At 44.0% G+C, this 21,002-nt stretch overlaps 1 protein-coding gene across 1 annotated transcript in view; it reads right to left on the bottom strand.

The window, feature by feature from the left end:
• Positions 1–21,002, bottom strand: part of celf4 (CUGBP, Elav-like family member 4) — a 536,216-nt gene that overhangs the window by 81,173 nt on the left and 434,041 nt on the right. The window contains exon 5 of the mRNA XM_042335783.1: positions 19,358–19,437. Coding sequence (XP_042191717.1) covers positions 19,358–19,437 — 80 coding nt within the window. The remainder of the gene's footprint in view (positions 1–19,357; positions 19,438–21,002) is intronic.

Consider the following 21,002-nt stretch of genomic DNA (forward strand, 5'->3'; position numbering starts at 1 on the left):
GGGGAGCTCAGTGCAACGGGCACAACAATAATAATAACCCTTGCATTTGGTTTAGCTTCTTTAACTTCAATACATCTCATCTGAAAGGTAAATTGCTGTCATGTCTAGTGACTGCGATAACCGGGCAACGCAGCAACCAACTTAATAAGTCTCTGAGTTTGATACAATGCCTTATCACGTTGGGAGGATGCCTCAAAGCGCTTGACAGGATTTACTGTAAACTGTCATCACTGTGAATTTTATAGGCAAACACAGTACCCGATTTGCATGTACAAGGGCCCATAAAGAACTATGCAACAAAGAAGGCTGTTTTAATAATAACAAATCTTGCATTTGATATAGCGCCTTATCACGTCATAGAAATGTCTCAAAGTGCTTCACAGAATATATACAACTAATACACAAAAATAACTGTGTACTTTGTGGGTGAAACACGGCAGCCAATTGCGTCGTAGATTGAAGTGACCAATTTTATTATTTTTTGATAACGAATTATTAGAGGATTTAATAAGGAATATTATTATGCGTGTGGAGTAAGGAAGCTTGCCCAAGGTTTTGCCCTGCCGGGAATTGAACCCAGGTCTCTCACTTGCGAGGCGAGTGCTCTAACCATTGAGCTACAGGACTCTAATCTAATCACTCTAATCAATACAATTTTGTGGTTGCTGTTGTTGTTGTCTTCATTCCTTCCTGCTCGGAGCTCCCCACTGTCCCTGGGAAGTGCTTTGAGATATTTATTCATGCAATGTGAAAAGCGCTGTACAAGTGCAGGCTGTTCTCCCATTGGAAGAGCTTCTGGCCTGAGCCTCAGAGCGCCGACTGAGACCTTGGGACTTGGGGTCAATGTCAAGTAATTCAGGGCTGTGGATCCATCCTGCCGTGAAGTGAAGTGTCAAGTGTCAAGTCATCTCTGGTAAAGTCTGCACCTGCATCAATCTTCCCCTTAGAGGAGACGTCCATTCCCCCCCATTGCCTATTTCCTTCTGAGGTATATTCGATTGATGGGTTCATGCTACAGACTGGGAGACGTCACAGTCAAGTGTCTGTCCAAACACACTTCAATTAGGACACTTGAAAGCTGTCATGGAGGAAATGACAAGCTCATGTGCTTGCCTTGTTATGGTACTAAGATAGTTCCCAGAGGTGAAAGGACCAAGACCTAGTCTATCAAAATGAGGGAGATTGTAGAGAAAGCAGAGGGTTCAGATCAGCCTCCAGATGATCTGTGCAAAATGTAACCAATATTACGAGCACAAATTAACTGTGGAGATTCAATAGAGTCAATACCTTCATATGGTATTTTAGACTTGAATAGGTCTGTTTAAAATCCCTTCCCCTCCTTCATATAGAGATTCTCTGAACCCAACCTAGCAGACAATGGCCTTCTCCATATCAGTCAAACGTTGTCATACTTTGTCCTGACCTGCTGTGCAGTGAGGTACTATTCCATAAGGATAGAGTGCAATCCAGAACCCAACCCTGCAGTAAGGTTGAATTTGTGGTCGATGTGATATTAAGGATATTGCCATGGACTGAGGGAGCTATTACCTAAAGACTAATGAGCAGTCAAAGGTCATAGTTTGTGAGCTGGACGTCTCTGGTATCACTATTTGGAACAGCGTTGGGTGTTGGACAGACGGCTGATGTCTGTTCTGGCCCTTTTGATATCAATAGCACATGAACCAAAAATCTCATCTCAATGAGCGTAAGAAATGGGAAAAGATTAAATTTCCCAGCAATGAGATCTCTCACCTTGCAGAGGACAAGAAATCAACCAAAGCATTTTTCCTTCTAAACCACAAGGAATAGCTCAGCCTATTTTGAAAACAATAATAACAATTCTTGCTTCTTGCATTTACACCTGATCACATCCCAAAGTGCTCCAGAGATTTTTAATAAAGTTTAGTGACTGTATTTTGTAGGTGAGCACGGCAGCTAACTTGCCCACAGAAATATCCCGCAAGCAGTCATGAAATAAATGAACAATTATTTTTATCGGGGGTGGGGGTGGGGTGGGAGAGCAAATTGTTGGCCAGGACACCAGGTGAAACTCCCTTTGCTTTCTGAATAGATTCAATAACAACAACAACACAACAAATTGGATTTATATAGCGCCCTCCACGCCGGACGGCTGAAGGCACGGCCGCTGAGGGTGGAGAGGAGGACTCAGGGGTCGAGGAGGAGGCCAGACCCGGAGGAACAAAGGCAATGGGTACTGTTTTGAGTAGAGAGGTCAGAGAAGTAGGGGGGTGCAGAGGAGTTCAGGGATTTGAATACAAGGGTGAGGATCTTGAAATCGATCCTCTCTGGGATAGGCAGCCAGTGCAGTCTGGCAAGGACTGGGGTAATCGGGGAGCGGAGTTTCGTCCGGGTGAGAATGCGGGCGGCAGAGTTCTGAATGAGTTGGATTTTATGGATGGTAGTGGATGGGAGACCGGCGAGGAGGGCGTTTGAATAGTCCAGCCGGGAGGTGACAAAGGCATGGACCAGAGTTTCAGCGGCTTTTGGGGAGAGGTATTGGCAGAGATGGGCGGACAACTTTCAAAAGAGAATCGGATAGGTACTTGAAGAAAATTTGCAAGGATTCGGGGAAACAGCGGGATAGTGGGACTGATTGAGTAGCTCTTCCAAAGAGCCGGCACAGGCATGATGGGCCGAATGGCCTCCTTCTGTGCTGTAATATTCTATGATCCTATGATAATAGTGCCACAGAAAAGATTGCATTGCAGAGAAAATAATGAAGATTTATGATATACATTGGAGGTAAAAGCACAGCATGAACATACTGCCACCCCCTTCTGTATTGCATACCCTTGCACAAATGAAACCAATCATAATAAATAATAGTATTAATAATCCTTGCAGTTGATATAATGCCTTTCATGTCAGGAGGAGTCTCAAAACGTCTTCGCTGGAGTTTACAGTTTTGGGCTGTGCATTTGTTAGGCGAACCCGGCAGCCAATTTGCGCACAGCAATGTTTTACAAACAGCCCCCTTTAGTTGTGCTCTGTACAAAATGATCGCAGGGCAGTGCTGCAGGTAGCAGAGACAAAAGAGCTGGAAAGGCTCACAGCCTCGCTCGCATTTCCACTGGAGTTTTCAAACCTGACTAATTACATTGAACAGGGACAAAAGCCTCCTTAAAATCCTCCTGCTTGGATGCTAATGTTTGGATTCAGACGGATGTTGTTCTTTCCATTAGGGAAACACCGCTCTCCGGCAAAACACATCATGTATTTATTTATTTATTTATTCAGAACTGTACTGCTGCGGAGATGAAGCTCATTTAGCTCAAAGCCAGTTTTCAAAGGAGACCTTTTGTACATCGCAGGCGGGGAGTGGGGAGGAGAGGGATTGGGGTGATAGAGAGAGAGGGAGAGAGGGAGGGAAAAACACAGTCTTAAAACATTACAAATAAAACAAGGAAATGTCGTCAACGAAATCAAACGACTGCAATACATAATGTACGCAGGGATCAAAATACTGTACAGGAAAATCTTGCAGACAGATTAGCGCTGGCTCCAGGCTCTGAAAGGGAGGACAGATCCCTCACTATTCCTTTGTGGCCGAAACGCAGTGTGAGTGATTGGCACGGATAACACCGTTCCCGTGGTTACGACATGCTCAAAGAGAAGCAGAGAACTGTCAGCTTGATCTATAGAGCTGGCTATACTTCCATTATTTGTTTTTTGGTGGGGTTCGGGGGGGTGGAGGGGTGGGAAGTGGGTGAATTATACGCTTACAAAATGTATTGTTTTTTTGAAGTGCGTGCAAGTCATTTTTCTCATCCTTTTGGAACTCCATCCCACACTGCCTTTGCCTCGTCCCCTCTCTTTTCTCCTTCAAGGCCCATCTCAAGACCCTCCTCTACGACTACGCCTTCAGTCATCCTCATACCCCCACCCTCCCTGCCCTCCACCCCTCCTGATCTCAAACCCCAGCTCGGGTCCAAATCCCTGATTGTCCCCATGTGAAAGGCCCTATACAAATGTAATTTGTGGTAGTCGTTGTTGTTTCTCCTCCCCTCACCTACCACCAGCACCTCTCCTCACAAGCTGTGTTTCACTAGATCACACGATTAGTTTGGTTGAAGACGGCCCTTCGGCTCATCTGATCCCATCCTTTCAGAACACCTTCACTATTGTCTTGGCATGGCATCTGCACTGCACTGCAGGAGGAACCAGAAGACCTGGCACCGACAGCAACTAAAGCTACAGATGTTCCAATCATCAGCACCAGATGGTCCTTGTTTAAAAGCCTCTGTGGCCTCTTGGCTTTCGGAGGTTTCTCTGGCAGCCAGTGCACCAGAGCCGCTCAGTGAGGGCTCAGTAACTGGCAGCATCCGTGCCAGGGAGCTGCCTGCTCCTAGGTGGCTCCACTCTGGCCAAGCCTGAGCCAGAATCTGCTCCTGCCTTGTGAGACACCTGACTCCGAGCAGGACAGTTGCCTCACCTGTTTGAGCTTCTTGAGTCCCTCCAACGAGAGAGAGGAAAGGAACGATTTAGTTGGTAACCAATGAGGGAAGAACATAATATATGGAACAGCTCATGCCATGGAGGGTTGCGTCATGGAGTGAAAACATGGGGGGGGGGGGGTGGCTGCAAAGTTATGAAGGGCTCTGATAGGGTGGATGGTAATAGAGGGTTCCTCTGGTCAATGAGTCAGTAAACAGAGGGCTTTAAACAATGATTCATACAACAATAACAATTACATTTGTACAGCGCCTTTCAGATCAGAAGTACCTCCCAAAGCGCTAGAAAGTCAGGGATTTGGCCCCTCGTTGGCGGTTGGGATCAGGAGGGGTGGAGGGCAGAAAGAGTAGGGGCAGGAGGGTGACCAAAGGCGCGGTAGAATTGGGTCTTGAGTCGGGCTTTGAAAGAGGTAAGGGAGTGAACGAGGTGAAGGGACTGTGGGATGAAGTTCCAATACATCATAATCCTTGCATTTGATATGGTGTCTTATCACATTGAAGAGACATCTCAAAGTGCTTCGTAGGATTTTACTGCGTGTGCACAAAAGAAAACTTGTTTTCACTGGCAAGAAGAGAGATGAAAGACAAGATCCCAAGTAAAAGAAAGAGCTACAGGTGACATTGATGGAAGGCAGGTCTTTGACAGAACTCTTATGGCTGGAAAACACAGACTTAAAATTAACAACGCACAGAGGAGACAAAAGGTTACAACAATTGTCTTTTCTCACGTTGCAGGCACTGGGTGGATAGATTGTCAGCAAAGGCAGGTAATACTTTGATTAACTCCTTCAAAGAAGAGCTACAAGTCAGGAGGTGAACTGAAGTTTATAGGGATGTCTATAGACAAGACCATCAAATACTCTACAAAGCGATTCTTTTTGTTGCTGGGTTTTTGTTGTTGATGGTGATGCCGGTGGTTGGTGGGGTTGGGGGGAAAGGTGAGCGAGGGATGTGGAAGGCAACAACCAGAGGTCACAGATTTAAGATAATTGCCAAAAGAACCAGAGAGGAGACAAGGATAATCTTTTTGTACCCAGAGAGTTGTTACAGTCTGGAATGCACTGCTTGAAAGGGTAGTGGAAGCAGATTCAATAGTAGGTTTCAAAAGAGAATTGTATATTTACTTGAAAAGGAAAAAAAAATGCAGGGCTATGGGGTAAGAGCAGCGGACTGGGACAAGTTGTATAGCTCTTTCAAATGGCCGGCACAGGCATGATAGACCGAATGGCTTCCCGCTGTGCTGTAAGAATCTATGATTTTATGGTTCTATGAAAGGCGCTATACCAAATATAAGTATTATTATTTTATTATTATTTCATGACCTTCCACATGCGTGTCTCTTAACTTTTTCATTTCTTCTTAAAATACGTAGCAAATGGTTATTAGGCTACCATCCTAGAGAGAGCTCAAGTATGGACCTGACCATGAGAATATTACAGACAACTTCCCTGTATTAAAATTTAGCGTGGTACCCATTTTCTTTCTTATTTTCTCCTCACTGACATTTACCTCTCTGCTCCTGATATAACTTCCTCTTGCTGGGATGCAGTTCCATAGACAACAGCTGCATGTCAGAAAACTGCCCAACTGACCATTGTTGATGGTGTGAGTCTTGGCAGTAAGCATTGGCAGACCATTCGATTGTAGAGGGCAATACAGCTGAGCCTGACTTCCCCCCACCCAGCTGCCACATGCATACACAACCAGTACAGGGTGCTGTAGAGGGAGTATGAGTAGAACCAATCTGGTTTTCCCCTCCCTGCCCTGGGAAAGCCAGACTCATATAGCTCCAGATAACACCAGAAACCTCAGGACGAATCTGGATGCGAACCAATGAATTCCCAGCTCATAAGATGCAGCTCTATCCATTACAACACTGAGGCTGTGCTATCAAATGGCAAGCTCTGTGATTTTAGCTGGTTAGACACCAGGAGTACTCCAGCGCACAATCTGGCGTCCCCAAACCTTGGCTCTTGCCAATCGGAATCAGGTAAGCGGGAGGCGTCCCTCCAGGGAGAGAGTGCACATTCCATTCCAACAATCTATCTCTGGAATTACCACGTGTAGGTGGGATGCCTGGAAATCTCAGTTTGGTTTGGATTCTCCTATGCATGGTGATGGGTTTCCGCAAGTGTCAGACACCCGACTGAGCAAAAAAAAATTGGGGCTGCCTCGCCCTTTAACATTACACATGCAATGCAGGCACTGCTAATTCCACTCTGTTTTGTGCGTACAGTCTGCTAATAAAAGAATTGTTGAATTACCTATAGCTCGCAAGCTTTCTTTGGATGACATTCTTACATTGGTTGTCTATCCATCAGTGACAGCAGAATGCTTTACACAATACACTGGAATTTGCTGGTTATGAACTGTTGACAATGTAAACCTGCAGCCATGCAGCAAAATCACAAGCAATGATCCTCCTGCGTGAATGTTGCCACAGAGCAGTCTGACAGCCAAAATCCTGACTAACCAGCAAACAATCCCTAGCTGATCTTTTCCTCCTCCCTCCCTCAGCCCACATCGCCTCCTGATGCCAATACATTTTCTCCAATTGAGCAGCTAATTTGTCAGAGTGCTGTATTTTTCTAGCCCCACGTTGGGACTTTGTACTCATGTGGTCCATGCTGACACTCCAATGCAGTGCTGGGGGGAAGGGGTTGCTCCATTGTCAGAAGTGCTGTCCTCTGATGGAACATTAAACTGAGGTCTCGGCTGCCTATTCAGATGGACGATAAATTACCCTATTTGGCCAATGAACCCCCAAATGAAAACCTGATGGCTGTTTATGGGATATTGCTGTGCGCAAATTATCTGTCATGTTCCTCTACAATAGGGTGACCACATGTCCCAGATTTCCGGAAACAATCCCCTCATGAAGTATTGTGTCCCTGTGGCCAAATGTGCCCTGTCTTGAGTTCAGCAACAAACTGAGCAAGAACAATAGAATTCTAAACCAGATATATTCCTCAGAGAAACACAGCTATTAATCCCACAAGCTTCTCCAGTACTGACAGCATCAGGAATTGTGGTGAGTTCAATTTTTAATATATGTCTCTGGATTTGGTCTGCAGAATACAGTCATCCTAGTCTATAAAATACACAATCAATACGATTTACAGTATATCCCGTGAAGTACTTTCAGACGTTCCTCCTGACATGAATAATAATCCTTGCATTTGGTACAGGGCCCTATCACGTCTTTGAGACGTCTACAAACTAAATTGACTGAGTATTTTGTGGGCGATTCCTGGCAGCCAATTGCACACAGCAGTGTCCCACAAGCAGTCGTGGACTGAGTGACCAAATTATTATTATTTTTTTTNGAAGAGGTTATTACCTCGGAAAACGATCCGCCAATCGACTAACAACCAAGTTCCCACTTACTGCTACGTAAGCAGAGGCTGGTGGGTGGAGTAAGGAAACTTGCCTAAGGTTTCGCTCTGCCTGGGAATCGAACCAGAGTCCTCTCTAACCAAGACTCCACTGTTCAACTGTGACACAAGTAGGAATGAGCGGGATCTCGAGCATGGTAGCACCGTGAAGAGAACACCCCTCCCCCACGCCGCACTTGACAGCACTAACCTTTGCTGGTTGAACGAACAGCAAATTGAAAATGCCACACAAACTGCTCTCGGATAAATATTTAATCAAAACGGTTTGGCCGTGACTTGTAAGAATCCTTGATGGGAGGCCTCCCATCCTCAGCCCCCAACCCCCCCTTCCCTCCCACCCCCTTACCGCCTTCGCCCCCATATTGACTGATAGAGGGTCAGATCTGTCCTCTGTGGGGTGTGGGTCTGTATTGTAGGCAAGGTGGCAGGACCCATTCAGAGTAAACCACCCCACCCTGGTACAGCCGGCTTTCAAACAGGGTCGTGCATTCGATTAACACCAGCGGAGAGCAGCTGCTGGTATGTGGAGGCTCCGACAATCAAAGGGAATATTTCAAGGCAACTTCTTTCTGGCTTCCTTTCAGCTTAACAGGCGGATGTGAGAAAGAGAGAAGGGCGAGAGAGAGAGAGAACGCGAATCTTAACTCGCAGGCTTGCCATCAAATGGAATGCGAACATGACACATGCGGTAGATGTTGCAAATGAGGGATAAAATAAATGCCTTGAGAGTCCACAGCTACAGATGTTTGGGCAAAGAAATTCTCCAAGGGGTAATATTAATGACAGGAGTGGGAGAAAGGGCTTACTTCTTTTTATAAAAAAAGTTTGGCTTTGAAATGGAACAGAAGGTGGAAACTGGATTGGAATTATTTATATATATATAATATACATGTGTATATATGAACTGTATGTAAAACTAGGGCAGGCTTTTACTACCTCGATAAGCATCTACGACCAGACACTTCAAGTTCCGCACAGCTTGAACCCAGTGGGCGCTATCACAGTAAATACGATAGCAGGCAATATGCTACAATGTGTATCAGCCTTGCTCAGATGGTAGCATGCTCGCCTCTGAGTCAGAAGGTTGTGTGTTTCGCCCACAAAATATACAGGCAATTCACTTTACATATGTTCTGTGAAGCGTTTTGAGACGTCTCGAAGACATGATAAGGCGCTATATCAAATGCAAGGATTATTATTATTATTGAGCCCCTCATCAGGACTTTGAACTCAATGCTCACTACACTTTACAGTATAACCTGTGAAGTGCTAAGAGATGTCCTCCTGGCACCTAATTAATAGCTAATAAGTAATAATATTGCTTAGATTTGTCATAGTGCCTTTCATGTCGAGAGGATATCTCAAAGAATTTTACACAGCCGATGGGCGTCCAAGCCGGGGGATGAGAACTGAAAGGAATGGGTGTTGGGTGGGGGAAAGGGATTGGGGGAAAAGATGAAAAGAAGTCCCTGAAAGCGAGGGAAGGGGGTGGGGGTTGGGAACGAGTCAGAAAGGAGTGAGTCGGAGGGGCTCTGGGCTGGATTTCATGTTGGATGCCAGCAGCCATCCTTGCTATCAGTGGAGGTTGTAACATTTTGGAGCGCTTCACAGTAGGATTCCGAGCAAGAGAAAAGGGGGCGGTGAATGTCGGCACGATTGGTTTTACAATGAGATTTAAAGACAGATAAGAGAAGAGTTGAGGCAGAGGGATACAGCGACCTCTATTCTGCTCAGAATTGGGGATTCCATTGTGTCCTCTCATCCCGCGCACGTACTTTCATTTCAGATTCACTTGTGAATATTCAGTTGTGGTACGGTCACAGTAATAAGCTGTCCCCTCCACAAGGGCATTTGTTTTCAGCTCAGGATCTATATGAGGAAAGTGATTCATAGAAAGGGAGCGTGATAGCTATAGAGAAAGCTCAGGCGGATACGCCAATTTTTTAAGGTAATTCAGGCTGAAATAACGGCTCTGATTACCTTGCTCATCAGTTTTAATCTCCTCCAACCTGGCTCGATGCAGAATGGTGGGTGGGCTGAGGGGATGAGAAGCCGAGATGGAAAGGAACATTCAAGGGTCTGGTGAGATTGGATTTTGTAATGAGCTTCTCATCTGTAGAGATGTGCATGTGCATGTGGAAAGCTCATCAAATCTAGGATTGTTTTCTTTTGAAGTTCTCTTTTGAAGTAGTGCCGTAGGATTTTTAAGGACGTCCCAACAATGCAGGACACCCCATCACTGCACTGGAGCATCAGCCTAGAATGTGATTTCAAAATCCCACCATGGGGCTTCCCCACAACCTTCTGACTCAACAACAACAACTTGCACTTATATAGCATCCTCCATGCAGGGTAGCGCCTCAGAGCGCTTAACAGTGGCGGAACCTGACTCTGAGCCATGGCGGGGAGGGGAGGTGGCTGTAAACATGGTTGAAGAGGAAGGTTTTCAGGGAGGGCTTAAAAGAGGGGAGAGAGGGGGCGGAGGGATTGAGGGAGAGTGTTCCACAGTTTTGGGGCATAGTGGCTGAAAGCGCGGCCTCTGATGGTGGGGAGGAGGGTGCGAGGGACGAGCAGGAGGCTGGTGCCAGTCGAGTGGAGGTGCCGGGTGGTGGATTGGGGATTGAGGAGGTTGGAGAGGTAGGGAGGTGCCAGAGAGTGAAGGGATTTGAACACAAGTGTGAGGATCTTGAAGTTGATCTGTTCGGTGATGGGGAGCCAGTGGAGTCTGGCCAGAACTTGTGAGATGTGAGGATGGAGTTTGGTCCGGGTCAGTACGTAGGCGGCAGAGTTCTGAATGAGCTGGATCTTTTGAATAGTGAAGCTGGGGAGATCGTCGAGGAGTGCGTTGGAGTAATCCAAGCCGGAGGTGACAAACGCATGCACAAGGGTTTTTTTGCTGCATTTGGGGTAAGGTACAGTCGGAGGCGGGCAATGTGGCGGATGTGGAAGGAGGCGGTCCTTGTCAGGAACCGGATGTGGGAGAGGAAGGACAGCTGGGGGTCAAACCGGATGCCTAGATTGCGCACTAGTTTGGTGAGTCTGAGGGAGAGCCCAGGGAGGTTTAGGAGGTTAGATCCACAGGGTTGAATATGTTGACGGGATCCAAGGAGTATGGGTTCCGTCTTGTCCACATTCAGCTGCAGGAAGTTTGTACTCTTCCAGGCCCTGATGTCTGCCAGACAAGCTGATAGAACAGCGGTAGACCTGGAGTTGGTACTGGAGGAGGCAAAGTAGACTCGTGTGTCATCCGCATACACATGGAAGTTTATCCTGTGTCTGTGGGTGACATCGCCCAGAGGTAGCATATAGATAAGATTAAGAAGAGGGCCAAGGATGGAGCCCTCAGGTAACTAGTTGTGGGCGGGGGGAGAAACCATTTGCTGAGATGAAACTAAGGCGTTTGGTTAAGTAGGACTCGAAGCATGCGAGTGCAGTCCCACTAAGGTGGATGAGGGAGGAGAGATGGTGGAGAAGGATGGCATGAGGAGGCAGTGGGAGCCCTGATCACAGATAGAGAGGATGTTGTTTGTGACTTTGACTTTGCCTTTGTGCTGTGGACAGGGCGAAAACCAGACTGCAGGGGCTCGAGGAGGGAGTGGAGGGATAGGTGTGACTCAGAGGCGAGAGTGCTACTGACTGAGCCAGGCTGACACTTAAACGGCTCCTTCATTTGCCCACTATAACGCCTGGGATTACGTTGCCACTTGTGAAGTTTATTCCTGTTTATTATTGCAATCACGTTGTTGATAAGAATAATAATGACTGCACATTTTGTGGGCAAAACTGATGACAAAGTGACATTGTAAAATGGCCTCCTCTGGCTTTCTTGGGGCAATCGCACACAGAGAAGAAAAGTAACTTTCCTCTTTTTATTTTTGGAAGTTTTTTGAATAGAGGACGATCTGTCCTGGCTGGCCTTCCGTCTGATATTATAAATAAATGAATGTCTGGCATAAACAAGCCTGACTGTAGCTTATTATAATTGTGTCCCTCATGGTTCATCTTCTTTTTGGAAATGCTTCTAATAAAACAACAATAATAATCCTTGCAATCGATATTGTGTGCCTTTCTCATCAGGGAACGTAGGCATGTGTTTGAGTTTGTGGGATACTGCTGTATGCGATTGGCTGCCGCGTTTCGCCCATAAAATATACAGTCAATTCACTTTACAGTATATTCTGTGAAGCGCTTTGAGATGTCGTAATGATGTGATCAAGCTATATCAAATGCATGGATTATTATTATTACTATTATATAAGCGTGTGCTTATCTACATTGTCGTGTGTTTGTCTATGTCGGCGTATGTTTGTCTATGTTCACGTATACCTGTCTACGTTGATGCGTGTTTGTCTAATTTGGTCTGCGCCTGTCTATATTGCCGTGTGCTCGTCTATCTGCCATAAACAGATACTGCACAGAACTGACACCACCAAGTAATAAGGTTACACGCACACAGTCAACAAGAGGGTTAGCATACACAGCACTGCTTAGGATTCTCTCAGTGTAAAGAATGGATTTGTCTGAGCAATTTCACATGGGACAATGTTCCAATTAAGTTCAATATCACCAAATATCGTACGAGAACTTCATGGATATGTAATTCCACGTGTAGAATAGCTTTAATTACCTTCAAAAGAAAAAAAAACAGGTTTATCATTTAAGCCACCCGCCTCACACTGCTTCTGGCCTGCGTGTCAAATTAATTGTGTTGTTGCTCTGTGCACACAGCAAAATTGGGTGGGTGAATTCACAAAGCCCTGTGGCACTTATCAATTTGAATCTTGTTGTGCTCTCTGTGTTCCACGATTGTGGAAGTAACAATCAAAATAATGTTAGGAAACTTTTTTTTCCCCCCCAAAAAAACAAAATGATCAATGAATCTTTTCTTTTCTTAGACCTGTGCTGAACGGGAACATAATTGCGTGACTCCGTGTGTCTCCCCCCTGGAGCACTTGCTTTCCCTGACCTGTGCAATCTATGTCAAATGCAAAACCACTTGCATCTCAGATGCAGCATGGCTTCACATGATGAAAAATGGTGGATTAAACTTGTAACTTAATGGATGAAACATTTGTGGAGTTTTTTTTAAAACAATGGATTCATATTTAGCGAAGAGTGATTTCTCTTCATCCCTAGCGTCTTCCTATCTCGAAAAGAGAAAGGAGTTACTCAATCCATGACTGTTTGTGGGACACTGCTGTGTGCAATTGGCTGCTGTGTTTTGCCCACAAGTACGTGGTCAACCCACTTTACACACTGTGCTTTGAGATGTCTCAATGATGTGATAAGGTGCTATTTCAAATTAAAGGATTATTATTATTATTATTATCTCCCTAATCGTCTCCTAACCCACTCCACTGCTCACCCCCTCCGTTCAGCTAATTTGGGTTTATTGTGTGTCCACCACCACCTCTATGTCACCATCTCTTCTAATATCTGGAATTCATTGCCTCGATCCCTTGCCCTCCTCTCCATCTGTCTTCAAATCCCACATTGAAACCTAGCTCTTTGACCATGTCTATCGTCACCTCCCCCTAATCCCTTGCTCAGCGCCTGACCCTGCTACTGTATATAAATGCAAGTAGTCATTGTTGTTTCTATTTTCTGTGCACTAAATAATTTACTATGCCTAATTTGCAAGATAACACAAAGAACCAAGAAATACTAAAAATCCTTGCATTTGATTTAATGCCTTTTCTAATCGATGAAACATCTGAATGCCCTGCGCAGCATTTTACTGTAAAGTGAAGTGACCGTATATTTTATAGGAAAATGTGGAAGCCAATTTGTCCCCAATAATGTCCCACAAACAGCCTTGAAGTGAAGGACCAATTTTATCCTGAGCATTGTTGCCCAGGACACACTGGGAGAAACTCCTTTCTATTTACAAATAGTGCTACAGGAATCTTTAACATCCCCTAAACAAGCAGATAGGGTTTAACATCACATCTGAAGGACGACACCTCCAGCAAAGCAGTACACCCTCCAGCACTGCACTGGAGTGGTAGGCCACGGTATGAGCTCAAAATCCTAATGTGGAGGCTGAACCCATAACCTGCCGACTCAGGTGAGAATGCTACCAACTGAGCCAGGTTGACACCTGGGGCTCTTACATACAGAATGCTTTTACTTACTGGTGAGAAGCACTGTTGTGTCTCGATTAATGCAATAAGAATGTTGCCAGAATTAGTTCCACTAGAGTTGAACACCAGACTCGCTGTGTGAGTTGCGATCTGCATGGGGAGAAATCCCATCTGGGTGTTGATTTGCTCTATTTTCTTACCATTTCAGACAGTCCAGAATTTGGCAAACTGTTGAATTCAGTGTTAGCCTTGAAGTCGGTTTTCTGTAGTTCTGAAAGAAACTTGGAGAAAATCGGCGAGAAATCAGGCTGCATTTAGGAATTTGCTAAATTCTGGATGTTCTCAAATGCTGCATAAATAGAGTAAATTTCACCCACAAAATACACAGTCAATTCACTTTACAGTATATTCTGTGAAGCGCTTTGAGACATATCGAAGACGTGATATGCGCTATAACAAATGCAAGGAATATTATTATTAATATTAATAATAAGTCTTAGACCCAGGTGTAATTTCTCCTCACAGGACACTTCTCAGCATTGAAACTGATTGAAACAACTCCGCTATCTCTGAGCACTGGTCAGTGGTGAAGTGAAGTGCTTCCTTATATAAAGGATTTCCTGCCCAAATGGGCAATGTTAACCCTAAACTGCCCCAAATCTCTATACTTGATTTTAGAATTGAGCAACAGAATTAGTGGTAGGATTAACATCGAGAGTAGAGAAACCATTGTCTTGGAATGAGTTGAGCAATCCTTGCATTTGACAAAGTGTCTATAAAACTGCATTTAGTAGGCAAACAGTGGCGGGCAATTTGCCCTAAGCGGCGACTCACAATCAACCATGAAGTGACAGACCAATTTTATCAGAAACATTTTGGCCAGGAAACTTCACAACATGGGATCCTCAGTGTTCACCTGAGCAGTTAGACAGGATCTCAGTTTAGCCCTGTTTATAGTGTGATCCCTGCTTTCTATTCTGTGAGAGTGAGATAGAGGTCTGTATCGATTGTGTGCGGGCGTTAATCATATCTGGAGTCATTGTGTTTGCACTGGAAACATTGTTCATGCCCATTGTTCCTGCCATCATTTCCTTTAGAATAACTTAGTTTAATGCCATCCTGAAGTCATCTCATTCACTGCTGCATTAACAGATTATTAAGAGTTTTGGGACCAAGTGCAAATCTTGGACATTAAGACGAAATGAACCTGATGCCCTTCCATGATTAGCCAAGGACCCAGACCATAACACAATACAGACTGACTGTTTTGACTTTCTGATTTTCGTTCATCTTTTCCCTTTTCCCCCATCCCCCTCTGCTCCCACCCCCAGCTCAGGTACCCAAGTCAGGTCTGTTAAGCGCCTTGGGATGTCCTCCCGGTGTGAAAGGCGCTATATAAATGTAAATTCATTGTATCTTTTCAAACAAAAATCAAATTGTTACTTTCTATGAGCTTGGACTGTTCCTTTCAAACATTATTATCGCTCTTCCCATCAGAACATGTTTTGAACAAATGGATTAAGTTAACCTACTCTTATTGCCCAGGGCAATGCAATGTGCGCAGCCATCACCGCCTACATCCCCTTCTCCCTCACCATCCCGCAATTCCAACTAGTTTTAGTCATTAAGACAATTTTATCTTTAACTTTAAGTTTAACAGTCAGTCTGTATTTAAGGCTGTGCAGAGTTATGGAACATTATTTCATTCAGCACTAATTTGGAAGCGGTTTTCTGCATTTCTTACAAAAAGAAGCAATTTCCAAATTAAGACTGAATTTATTAATTTTCGATATTTTTAAGACAAAATGGATCTCACTGCCTAATATCAGGTCTCTTTGTGCTACTATAATAATCATAATCATTGCATTTGATATAGTGCCCTAGCACGTCTTCTAGAGGTCTCAAAGGGCTTCACAGAATATACAAACAGTCATGGATTAAGTGACCAAACAAATTTTTTGGGAGGAATTATTACCCCCAGAAAAGTGATCCGCCAATCGACTAACAACCGGGATCCTACTTACTGCTAGGTAAACAGAGATGTATGGGGTAAGGAAACTTGCCTAAGGTTTCGCTCTGCCCAGGAAACAAACCCAGGTCCTCTAGCTTGCGAGGCGAGTGCTCTAATCACTGAGCTACGGGACGCTAGAACTACTAAAAACAGAGGCTAGGGCATGAATGAATTTTGTTCTTTGGACATGGACACGTGACAAATAAGCTTTGAGAAACAAAAACCGAAACAAATGATTGGAATGGGATCACAGCTGGTCCTTTTAGATGTCGCACAAATAGCACCCTCCTGCTCCAAAATGAATAAGAGGTCTGTATTACTGAGATCATAAAGAATGAAACTGTTAGATCACCTGCATAAGATAGATAAAGTCTGTCATGGGGGTCAGCGTCACTGTGAATCAATCAGTGTGTTCAAAGACATTTGAGATGCACTTTCAAAAGTTCCAACTTTTTAGACTTAGAACCTTGATGTTTCAGAAGCTTTTCTTCTATCCTCAGGAGGTGGATGGATGATTGAAGAGCAGCTTTTTGGCTCTCTTCAAAAGTTTACTGACATTCGTGCCTGCGGTGACAAGTAACTGAGTTCTAGAACTGCCAGCGGACATGCTAAGGAGACGGTCCCAATCCTCTGAGATTCTCACGTCTCAGCAAAAAGGATAGAGGGAACTGACTTCATGTTTGGTGGAGAGAAGGGGCTTTGCATTTGCGATTCAAGGATTGTACTTTCTCATTGACAGTAATCCTGTGCACTGCTTTGAGATGTAAAAAGGCGCTACATCATGTTTCGACAGGGTGATAAGGCATTGTATCAAATGTAAGGAATGTTATTATTTATTTCAAATAATAAGGCAACAGCCCAAGTCCTGGGCTGTGATGGGAAATGTTAGCACAGACAGATGTTAATATTTCTTTACACAGAGGCTAATTAACAGCTAAAGTGGGTATGAGAAAGGATGGTAGATCCAAGACATCACTTAAAAAACAGCTAGATATAATGGAAAGACAGTTGGCTGAGTATTCTGGAGAGATGAGATCAAATGGGGTGAAGGGTTTTCTTCATCCTTAATTCTTGTGATCGATTTCATGGGAGCCACATAATAAATGACAACTGTTAGATAACCTATCTGTTCTCCCAGTTTATAATGCTTTCACTGATCACTTCTGCTCATTCTAGTGTTACGTTATTCTTTCGGACTCGTTAAATCTTCAGTGTATTTATTTTCCAGTCTTTACCCACGAATCTAGACATTTATAGACAAGAACATGCCATCGGGTAGTCAGAACTGATTCCATAACACCAGCACCAGTCACCATTAAGCGTGAAATGACAGAAAAGTTATGAAGAAAACCAGAGCTCCAATCTTCACTCTTCGCTTGTCTGTCCGCTGCCAGAGGGCAGATGAAGAAAAGCCTCTGAAACTCTCAAGTAAACGTTTACAACATAGCAAAACAGAAGCACTTGAAGACTTGTGACCTGCTTGCCATGACAAGATTGAAGACAACTTTGGGGCAACAACAGTAAGTCTGGGTAAAAAAACATGTGGGCCCAAAATAATAATAAGAATTTGGTCACTCAATCCATGACTGATTATGGGACACTGCTGTGCGCAATTGGCTGCCACATTTCGTCCCCAGAATACACAGTCAATTCACTTTACAGTATAGTCTGCGGAGTGCTTTGAGACGTCTCGAAGACGTGATAAGGCGCTATACCAGATGCAAGGATTATTCATTATTATCCTGAAATTCATCCCACTTTACTGAAAACTGAATATTTCTACATGAGCAAATTATTATCTGGGTATAATTAATGCAATTTCTAACAAGTGACTTGACTGGCATGATTTTCACGTTCTCCACAGAACGCTTAAGACAGTTGAATAAAGCAACACCAAGGACACACTGTTATTTTATCAAGAATGTTACAGGGGCTGGAGACATCTTACATTGATGGATCTCGATCATGAAGGGGGTAAATTCAGAACAAATCTGCCGAAACACTAGTTCAGTGAGCGAGTAGTTAAATGTATGGAACAGCCTCCCTAGGGAGACGGTGGAAGCAGAAAGTGTTGATTCTTTCAAGAACAAATTAGATAAATTTCTGTTAGAAAATAATATCTCAGGATACAGTATATAGTTTGGGAAATGACTTGTGCATGTGACTGCCAGGACGGTGGAGGGCTGAACTGGATGGACCTTGGTCTTCTTTTGTCTAGCAATTCTTATGTGATCCCTTCCCAAATAGAAGCCAAAAATTAGTCCCAATGGAGAAGCTTTTACACTCAACCACAACATGCAATGAAAAGAATTTTGACACAACAATATATGCAAACTTGGACACTTTGGTTGAGACAGACAGGCTCTGATTAAGACAAGCAGATATGGAGTTGCCCTCTTCAGGGCGAAGCATCAGTGTTGATTGAAAGTTACATTTTGTTTTGAATGAGAAAAATGTGGAATCCCTAATGTGTGTGTTTGCAGATATGCCATTAACACTGCCTGCAGGTGCCAATGTCCTAAAATTCCACCCAGTTTTAGGCTGTAAGAGCATTTTGTTTTAAACTTGGCACACAGAATCATGGAACATTCTCAAACCCAGTTTTAATTTTCAAGTCATTTATTATTATTAACAGCCAAAAAAATTTCAGAATTAAAACTGAATTTAAGAATTTTGCTACAATTCTACGCGACCTCCATTTTAAGATGTATTGATCGCGCAGGCTAAAAGCAGACGGAATTCCAGGCTTCAGTTCTCATGTTATTATTCTAAAATGTCACAGTGCAGCCCTTTTATGAAGTGTTTTGTTCTAACGTTGGTTCATTTATAATGAAATAGGGAGTGCACCCCATTCTCCACCACTGTGCATGCACACAATGCAATACAGTACAAAATTACATTTGTATAGCGCCTTTCACATCGGAAGGAAGTCCCAAGCCACTGGACAGTTAGGGATTTGGACACAGGTGGTCAACTCACCTCCCGGCTGGGTCAGTGCCTTAAAATATTCAACTTTTGCGTGATTAATACGCCCCTGATATCACTTCCTGCACTGCATAAGTACCGCACTCAGGAAGTGACATTAGCGCCTATCTGCTGACTTGGAAGTTGGCCATTTTGGCATCCCGTGCGCTAAAAACGGCCAACTTCTGGGTCCTCAAGTCACCGCTTTTACTTGCTGCACTGCACATGTGCCAAGCACTCAGGAAGTGAACTTGGTGGCGATATGATGACCCGGAAGTCATCTTTTTATTCGTTCTGTTGTGTCAGAAGCAAGGAAATGTGCAGTGAACCTGGCTATTGAGGCCTCATCATAAGGCAAGTCAGGATTTTATGGACTATCGCACTATATCTCTCGTAGGAACTTATAACAAAGCATTCCCTCCTTGTACTTACTGGCATCGTCTGGCTACCATGTAAGGCGTTGATGGCTGCCTGGGCCTCAGCGTGTGCAGAAAACTTGACAAAGGCACATCCTGTGGAAACACAAATAGTTACGGTCAGAACAAATTCAAGCAACGTGCAGTGACCTGGAAATACCTTAACACAACACAATCATAACTGGCTGAAATGCTACTGGCTCATCAGTGTTTCTGGATCCAGTCGATACCATTCTCGCCTCTGAGTCAGAAGCTTATGAGTTCAAGGCTTACATTGGAGCTTGGAGCTCACAGTCTAGGTTGATATTCCAATGCAGTGCTGAAGGAGTGTTGTATTGTCAGAAGTGCCGTCCTTCGAATGGGACGTTACACCAAGGTCCTACCTGCCTCTTCAGGTGGATGTAGAAGATCACATGACACTGTTCGAAAAAAGAAGGGAATTTCTCCTGTGGGCCTGTCAAATAATTAAGGTCAGGGTGATCCAGGGGACCAGTTGACACATGTAAACTTACATTAAGTTTACAAGCACTTCAATGCTTTTAGGCTGTAGTACACACTTAATTCAGTTGATGTATGCAGGCAATAAACCTGATGCATACTGAAATTTTAGCATTGAGTCAACAAGAAAAACAGTGCGGAGTTGAACCTAACTGTACAGTACGAGTGTTACACCATTGGATTTCCTGTGTTAATGTCACTCTTAATATCACTGGCCACCGTTGATGGTAACACACATTAGCTCCACTGCACACCCTGATTTTTTTGTGTCTCTGTGTATCCATTGCTCCCATGCATTTTGATCGACCACAGTTGGTGGATCAGTTGGTAGGATTCTTGCCTGTTAGTCAGAACATTGTGGGTTTAATGCAGTGCTGCATTGTCAAAGATCCCGTGCGTTAAATGAGAAATTAATTAAACGCTCTGTCTACTTGTTCAGGTGGACCTTAAAGATCCCACAGCACTATTCACAAAAAGAAGGGAGTTTCTTTTGGTTCACTGACCAATTCTTCCAGCTAAAATCAGTCATTCACTTGTGGCTGCTTGTCGAACATTACTGTGTGAAAATTGGTTATCATGTTCGCCTACAAATATACATAGTCTTGACACTTTCACAATAAAATCCTGTCAAGCACTTTGAAATGTACCCTTGACATGAAAGGCATGATACCAAATGCAAGAATTGCAAGGAAGCAGCTGTTAAACAATGGGTAAGGCCCAGGAAGATCAACCTGGGTTGGAAACCATTGCTCCCTGCTTCTGTGTTGGTTTCTCAAGACACGTGGAAGCTCAGCAGCTTTGCCGAGGAGCTGGAGCTTGTGAGAACGATTCCACACAGATAATGTTTTTGATCGTTCTTAATTGTGGCTTTTGTCCAACATAAGAGAACTGTCTCTTTAAATTGGCAACCTCTAGAAAGGAAAGTTTCCAAAGCGTAACCTTCGAAGAATGCCCTTACCTTCTTAATTAGTATATCTTCTGACAGTTTATATCGCGGTGTCAGATCCGCTTCACTTTCAGCACACTGAATGTGTCGTTTCAAAGATCCATCAAAGTGACTAATAGGGTCCTCGATTATCCGAATCCATTCACATTAGGTATTAAAAGCAACTCATTATTACATCGAGCCCTATTAACGTCCCTGAGCCTTTTGTGATGCCGTC

Source organism: Callorhinchus milii, unplaced genomic scaffold (assembly GCF_018977255.1).
Source record: "Callorhinchus milii isolate IMCB2004 unplaced genomic scaffold, IMCB_Cmil_1.0 Scaffold1, whole genome shotgun sequence".
NCBI lineage: Eukaryota > Metazoa > Chordata > Chondrichthyes > Chimaeriformes > Callorhinchidae > Callorhinchus > Callorhinchus milii.